At 41.9% G+C, this 7882-nt stretch overlaps 1 protein-coding gene across 1 annotated transcript in view; it reads left to right on the top strand.

Annotated features, from left to right (window-relative positions):
* The first annotated feature begins 250 nt into the window (after positions 1-250).
* The window catches only part of FBXL3 (F-box and leucine rich repeat protein 3), a 19773-nt gene continuing 12141 nt past the window's right edge, over positions 251-7882 (top strand). Inside the window, exons 1-2 of the mRNA XM_003789736.2 lie at positions 251-623; positions 5067-5415. Of these exons, the coding sequence (XP_003789784.2) occupies positions 5068-5415 (348 nt within the window). The 5' untranslated portion in view covers positions 251-623; position 5067. The remainder of the gene's footprint in view (positions 624-5066; positions 5416-7882) is intronic.

The following is a 7882-nucleotide window of genomic DNA, read 5'->3' on the forward strand; positions in this document are numbered from 1 at the left end:
CCGGAGACACGCCCTCCTTTCTTTTTTCTGCTCCACCTCCCTAAACTTCACAGTTTCAGCCGCAGAGTCCCTCTGGTAACTAGCTAGCTCCAGCCCTCCCACAGCCTGCTCCCAAAAAAAGTCCCTTCACAGCGGACGGCTAGTCTCCGGCTCGTCCTCCTACGAGCGGGAGGCGGGGCCGGCCGCAACGCGCGCTCCGGCCTGGGCGCGGCCCCGCCCCGCCCCCTGGGGCGGAGACGCGCCAAGGAAAGCGCGCGGCCGCAAGCCCTGGGCGCCATTTTGGACTTGGGAGTCTGGGCCGAGGCGCTGGAGGCATCGGCGGTGGCCGCAGCTGGTGGAAGGAGTCTCTCGCGGCGACCTGAATCCCGGTACCAGAACGCGGACGGCGCGGGACACGGAAGGAAGGCTTCTTCTTGGGCCGCCAAAGCCGCAAAGGTGGAGCCGCGTTGGCGCCCGCCGCGGGACCAGCGTCTCGGATGCGGGCGGAGCGCGGGGGGCCGCGGCGGCGGGAGCGCGGAGCGGGGGCCCCGGGGGGCCTCATGTGAGACCGGCGGGACCAGCCGCCGCCACCGCCGTCCTCGGAGCACGGGGTGGTGTGTGGGGGAAGCGGCCCCCGGCAGCAGGTAACGGAGGAGGGGTCGGGCCGGTGCCCCGCTTCCTCGACGGGGCCGGGGAGGGTCGGCCGAGCGCCCGTGGGCGGGCCTGGGGGCGCAGGGTCCCGGGCGCGCGCGGGCGGCCCTGGGGAGCGTCGGGCGGGGCGCGGGGCGCGGCACCAGACCTTGGAGCCTGCTTGGGGGCGTTTCCCCGCAGTGCTTCAAAACATGTCAACAAGGCGTGGTGCGTGTGCAGCGGTAGCGTGCAGCCGGCCCGCCACACTGGCGCGCCCGGGGGTGGCCGCGGCCCTTGCCCGGCTTTATTACCCTTCGCCCGAGTTGGTGACAAGCACCGTGGGGCTTGAGCTTTGCGAGTTTCTTCCTGGCATCGGCGGCGCGAGTACTGTTAGCTTGAGAAATGAGAGGCGCTAAGATGTCAAAGCAAACTGCCCCAGGTCAGGGCGCATATAAGAAATGTCAGGGAAAGCCAATCCGTGGAGGTGGCGCAGGAGGGCGGGGACACCCCCGCTGCGTAGCCCAGTGGAAAACTTAGTCAACTTGGCGATGAGCAGCTTTGCGCCCGTTTTCAGCTTGAGCAGCCTGTTGCAGGCAGCAGTCAGGAAGCAGTTCAGTGAATGATAGATCTGCACCTCTCACCTAAGAGGCGAGAGAGATGGGATATTACTCTGATGTTGCTAATACTGTCCAGTTGAGTGACCCAGATCTTAAATCAGAATCAGTAATGTCAAAAAGGTGTTAGTTTCTATTATCCCTGAGATACTTATATAAATGCCATCCCAGTTATCTATATATGACCACTGGACTTAATTTTCGTCACTATGCTTTTCCCTACCACTTAGTTGTGAGACTTGATCCCTTTCTATTATTTCATTGTATTTCAGCCAAAGAATGCATATTAAGGGCAGTGCCCGTGGCTCAGAGGAGTAGGGCGCCTGCCCCATATGCTGGAGGTGGTGGGTTCAAACCCAGCCTCCGGCCCGAAGAAACTGCAAAAAAAAAAAAATAGAATGCATATTAATATTGGTATTAGAACAATACATAGAGGAAATGTGATGGCAAAGGCTTTTTAGAGCTAAGTACAACTGGTGCGTGTGAAAGTGCCTAAAATACAGTGAGGGCCACACAGCTAAGTGTTCTCTTCCTCCCTTCATTTGAGTGCTCCTGTCAGAGTTTATGGAGATGTTAAGGTAGCTCTCGAACGCCTGTGCTGCTCAGCTACACTGTAGTCTTCCCTCATTAGTTTGCTTTTTGGCACTTGTTAATAATATCAGTTCTTCACCAAAAGCTCTAGGGGCCTAAGTTGTGTTATTTGGAGTCTGAAGCTGAAGGAAATTAAACTGTCAGAGCTCTGAAGAGGCCTGGTTTGGGAAAGTCTCCTTGACCTTTATTGTCCACCTTGCTTTTCTGCACTTGCACTCCTTTTGTTCCAATATAAGAGGTGTTTTCACTTTGACTACAGGTGAAGAGATATAAAGTCCTTAAGTGTACATTATTCACAGACCAGTAGGTGCTCTGAATTGCTTTAACTTTTGTACAGCAGAGCTTCATATGTAAATAGATGTAGTAAAAATACTTCTGGAAGCCACATAAATTTTCGCATAAACAGCTGAGACCAACTTGGAAAAATTGAGATTTAATATTATTAGGTGCCCACTCACTTCTGTTTTATTTTCATGCATTAATGAGGTTAGTAAAGAGGCCATCTTTATTGGAATTTGGCCTTACATATTTTCTATTACTTTAATTATGACATTATAGTTATATTAGATATGACAATTTGCAGACTTATTCAGATATTTATAAACTAGTAAATGCTTCAAACATACTTTGGTGATCGGAAGTCTTTTTATATCTAAGTCAAGAGATACTGTACCTTAGTTTTGCATGCTTTTTAAAACAATTGTCAACTTCCTCCCCCACCCCCCGAACTTGGAAAGTAATGAATTATATTTTATTTAAAATAGGGATGTACTATACAAAAGAAAATTTGTATTGTTTCAACTAAGATACTCACAAAGATTGTGGAAATTAGGCTAACATTTTATATTTGTTTATATAGCCATATAATCCAAAGTAAGATGAGTCATTCTATCTTTATGTTGAATAGTTCTAGTTTTAGAAGACTTTTCTTCAGAAACAAGCAATCAACATTCTATAATAAGGTGTAGAAATTATGAAGACTGTCTCATTCTTTTTTGAATCTTTGTATCTCAACATTCTGAGTAGTTCTAGATAGTCAGAAGAGAAATTATAAGCCCTGGGTAGCAAACACTTTGTTCTTTGACCCAAATATTATATGCTAAGATTAAAGTAAGCCTTCAGGATAAGTTAAAGTAGAAAAATGGGTCATAATGACAATGTTATCTTAACCTCTGGTGGGACATTATTATTAGAAGAGGTTCTTTTCTTTTTAAATATATTAAAGATAGCACTGTAGATTCTACTATCTTTTCTTTAAACATTAAAAAAAATCTTGTCTTAGATTCACACAGAAGTTGCAGTGTTCCCTAAAACTACCCTCTTTGCAGTCACCTTTGTCATTCTGTTTTCTCCCTTTTTCTTCCCCTGTCCAGTAAGATATCCATCTTTTATGCACTTTCTTCATTTAGTTGGAAGTAGGACCTATGAGGAATAGTTTATTGCACCTGTGCTAAGAGTGGCTTACATGACAAGAAGTACAGTGGCTGCTGCCATTCTGTTTCTGCTCTCCAGTGCTCAATCCTCTTAGTTTGCTATTTGCTGGATGAAGTCTGAAGAGACATACTTGGTTTATAGTCATGCATGTGCACATCCTGCGCCCTTCACAGAAATCAGAAATTCTTATATGCTGATGTGCTAGAAGAGACTTTGAGCTATAAACTACCCTTTTGAAAGGCAATGAACTGAAGTTTAGGTCCAGACCACTACCCTGCCAGAACTGTTCTCTTGGAGCAAAAGTATTGCAGGCTCTAAATAAGAATACCAGTGAGAGGTTTGCAGTTACCCTGCTTAGTTTAGGACTTTGTACGTTTCTGTTTCAACTAGCAAATCAAAACAAGACTTAAAAAAAAATCCAATTAGGAAGTAATGCATTGACATTAAAAGAAATGTGTAAGACACAATCACCTGTAATCCCACCAGCTACCATTGGTCACTATAGTTTGGTGGATCTACTTCCAGTGTGTGTTTCTCAGACACAAGATTGTGTACTCGCTCTCACTTTCTCTCACACACATGCTTCATTTTGCCTTCTGGTTGATGACCTCTGTTTTTACTGTGTCATGCACTGTAATGTCTTTAATATGGGAATGCCTTCCTGTACTGGAGTTCAACAGTCATCTCTGTCTTTTCAAAAGTCTTCATCTTATTATTCACAAGAACCCTAGGTTTTATCCCCATTTTGCAAAATGAATTACAGAAAGGTCCAAGTACTTTGATCAAAGCCATATAGCCAGTGAGGATTCAAACCCAAAGAGTCTGGTTCCAGAGCCCATTCTCTTTAAACATACTGTTTTGCCATTAAAAGACTGTCTTTTAAAAAAATGAATGAAGACATTAAGAATACATAGGATAAACACATAGGTCTAAGTCAGAAGTACAACTTGGGGAAAATATTGCACCAGTAAGTGATGTGTTTGAAGAAGAAACCACATTCCAGACCAAACAATATGTAGTAGGGGGAGATAGACTTATTTTAAGCAGAGGTTGAAAATCGCTGGCAGTAACACATACTATCTACTATTCAGTGTGGAAGATCTGTTGGCTACTTAATTCACATCCTCCCTGGAAGTTCTTGGGACCCTGGATTGCCTTGAATTCATGAACTCAAATATGGCACATATCCTTAGGTGATTTGTAAGAAACATTTAGAAAGTATCACTGTAGGCTCCCCCCTTTTATTTTGTGTTAGTTGAACTCAGTTTTTAAAATAGAACTTCTTGGTTTTACTTTCCCCCAAATGGGACAATATAAATGTAAATGTTTAAAATCATAGTTGATCTTAATTATCACTTTCCATTATAATTTGTTTTGATATTCTTCTCCTTGAATTATTGATTATTGATGCAATTTGTCACCATATTTGCCTTTTTTTAAATGAGACAGAGTCTCACTGTGTTGCCCTTGGTAGAATGCTGTGGCATGATAGCTCACAGCAACCTCCAACTCCTGGGCTTTAAGTGATTCTCTTGCCTTAGCCTCCCTAGTAGCTGGGACTAAAGGTGTCCACCACAATGCCCAGCTATTTTTTGTTGCAGTTGTCATTATTGTTTCAGGTGACCTGGGCTGTGTTCAAGCCCACCAATCTTGGTGTATGTGACTGGTGCCGTAACCACTGTGTTAAGGGCCCTAAGCCTGTATTTCCTTATTTATATAAACATGTATTCCCACCTCAGTGATGGAAGTATGAATTTTGGGTTAATTTCTATTCAAAGGTTAAGTAGAATGAAAAAAATGATGCATTTTTCTGAATAGGATGAAACGAGGAGGAGGGGACAGTGACCATGATTCATCAGGAGAAGATACTGCAGAGAAATCCAAGAAACTGAGGACTACAAATGAGCATTCTCAGACTTGTGATTGGGGTAATCTGCTTCAGGACATTATTCTCCAGATATTTAAGTATTTGCCTCTTCTTGACCGAGCTCATGCTTCACAAGTTTGCCGTAACTGGAACCAGGTATTCCACATGCCTGATTTGTGGAGATGTTTTGAATTTGAACTGAATCAACCAGCTACATCTTATTTAAAAGCTACACATCCAGAGCTGATCAAACAGATTATTAAAAGACATTCAAACCATCTACAATATGTCAGCTTCAAGGTAATATTTGAAATCTTTCTGTTAAAAACAGACTAATTTTTAGTGGCTTTTGTGTCCTAATCCAGTGTTATCTTCTCATGACTTTAAAATACAAGGTGTACCAAAGGTTGCCAAAAATAGGAAAAATTAACAAACTATTATATTTTAATATTTTTTAAATGTATATATCAACACATAGAGAAATATTTTATAAAATTTAAATATGAATATTTTGTTAGTACAGGTACATTTAGCTACCATTTCTCCTTTTCCCTATGTTTACATGTATGGCAATCTTTGTGACACCCTGTAATTTGGTTTTTTAGGAAACGTGCTTAAAAATTTAGAATTATTGCATGCCTTAGAAGCTGTCACAAAATATTGTGATAGTTGGTGGAGCTAAATTATTCCATTGTAATTATTAATTTCTTAAAAGAACAAAAGCAGTAACTAAATAAACATAGCTTGTTGACCCAAGGCTATTACTTACTTTGAATTATCATGAACAAATTTGAGGAAAAGAAATGTATGATATAATAAAAATTGGGGAGATTATAATTGAGTAGATTTAATTACCATTTCTGTCAGGTTCTGAGTACTGTTTATTCATGGCTTTTTTTTTTCTTTTAGAGACAAAAGTCTCACTTTGTCACCCTTGGTAGAGTGCTGTAGCGACACAGCTCACAGCAACCTCCAGCTGTTGGGCTTAGATGATTCTCTTGCCTCAACCTCCTGAGTAGCTGGGACTACCGGCACCTCCCGCAGTGCCCAACTATTTTTTATTGCAGTTTGGCCAGGGCCAGGTTCAAACCCTCGGCATATGGGGCCTGCACCCTACTCACAGAGCCACAGGCGCCGCCCTATTCATGGCTTTTTGATATGAGACCTTCAAATAAAAAGGAGGCATAGAAACTTTACATAAAAGGTTTTATTTAGAGAGAAATAGAAAAGGGTACATGGATGAATGCCAAAGAGCACTGTTTCTTTTTGTTGCTGGAGGGGAGGTATTGGAAATCAAGGAGTGATGCAGTAAATGAAATGGGGTGGCTTTTGAAATGTCCCGAATAGTTTAAGAAACTATAGTGGTTTGTGTGTGTGAGTACAGAAGGTTGTCATGTTTTGTTTGAGACTAATGATGAAATATGGAGGCATCTTGGCTGAATCTTTGAAGCAACCAGAATGGTGTGTGCCTTACTAAAAAGGCCACGTTAAACCTAGATAAAGCAGTGATTCTTTACCCAGAGCTTCTTGCCATAACTGAAGGCTCATCTGTCCCCCAAGAATGTTCTTTTCTCTTAAGTAGAGATAACCTGCACTCCCATATGTGTCCAAGGAAGAGGAGAGACTTGGTGAGGGAATGAATGGTTGTGTATATTGTGGCCTTCTTGAAATACGCACAAAGACATCAGGCTGCTGGATGGAGGTAGAGTTATCAGGGTTAGCAAATAAAAGTGTAGGATGTCTAGTTAAATTTAAGTTTCAGATAGTGAATTATTTTTAGTGTAGATATATCCTATGTAGTGTTTGGGACATGTTAATATTTAAAAATTCAAGTTTAATTATATGTCTTATATGTGTAACCCTAACTAGGGACAAAGCTGAGAGAGTGGTGGGGGAATCAAACAAATAAAAATCTGGGAATTCCTTATCCCTTACCCCCAGGGAAGAAAACTGAACTATCTTCCTTTGATTATCTAAGAGAGTTCTAATGGTAAATACTATGAATGGATGAGTGTAATATATTCATCTGATAGGTCTTGAAGATCAGTTCCATCCAGTAGATTGGGCTGTGAGTGTAATACATTCATCTGATAGGTCTTGAAGACCAGTTCCATCCGGTAGATTGGGCTGTGAGTGTAGTACATTCATATAATAGGTCTTGATGACCAGTTCCATCCAGTAGATTGGGCTGTCATCTTTATTCTTCTTTTATAGCCCTCTGACACAATTTGGGTGTATACAGCTTTAACCATCATAAAACCACTTGTGCTGTAAGTGGGGTTGCTTATTTTCCTGAGGAAATAATTTATAAAAAGAGACACATCACATAATTATTCTGGGTTCTCCTGATAATATTAAAGTCATCACTGACTAAAGGCCAGAGAGGCTCTCATAGTCAGAATTTATTAGTCTAGAACAGCGGTTCTCCTGTGGGTCGTGACCCCTTTGTAACAATGAAAATACATTGCGGCATTAGGAAGGTTGGTCTAGAACATTGGTTCTCTCATATGTGCATCACAATGACCTGAAGGACTTGTGAAGCTAAAGATTACTGAATCTCACCCTCAGAGTTTGTGGGTCTAACAAGTTCCCAGGTGCTGATGCTGCTGTTCATACATATGTATCATAAATAGTTCTGAAGCTATAATGTAAATTAGTGTATAAGTTTTGCAACCAGCTATTAACATTTTTGGATAAAATAATTTTACATGAATTTGAAAGTTATGTGATGATGTTACTTTGAACTCAGTATTCTTTTTTTTTTTTT

The sequence above is a fragment of the Otolemur garnettii genome, unplaced genomic scaffold, assembly GCF_000181295.1.
Source record: "Otolemur garnettii isolate 467f Iridium unplaced genomic scaffold, OtoGar3 scaffold00036, whole genome shotgun sequence".
In the NCBI taxonomy this organism is placed as follows: Eukaryota; Metazoa; Chordata; class Mammalia; order Primates; family Galagidae; genus Otolemur; species Otolemur garnettii.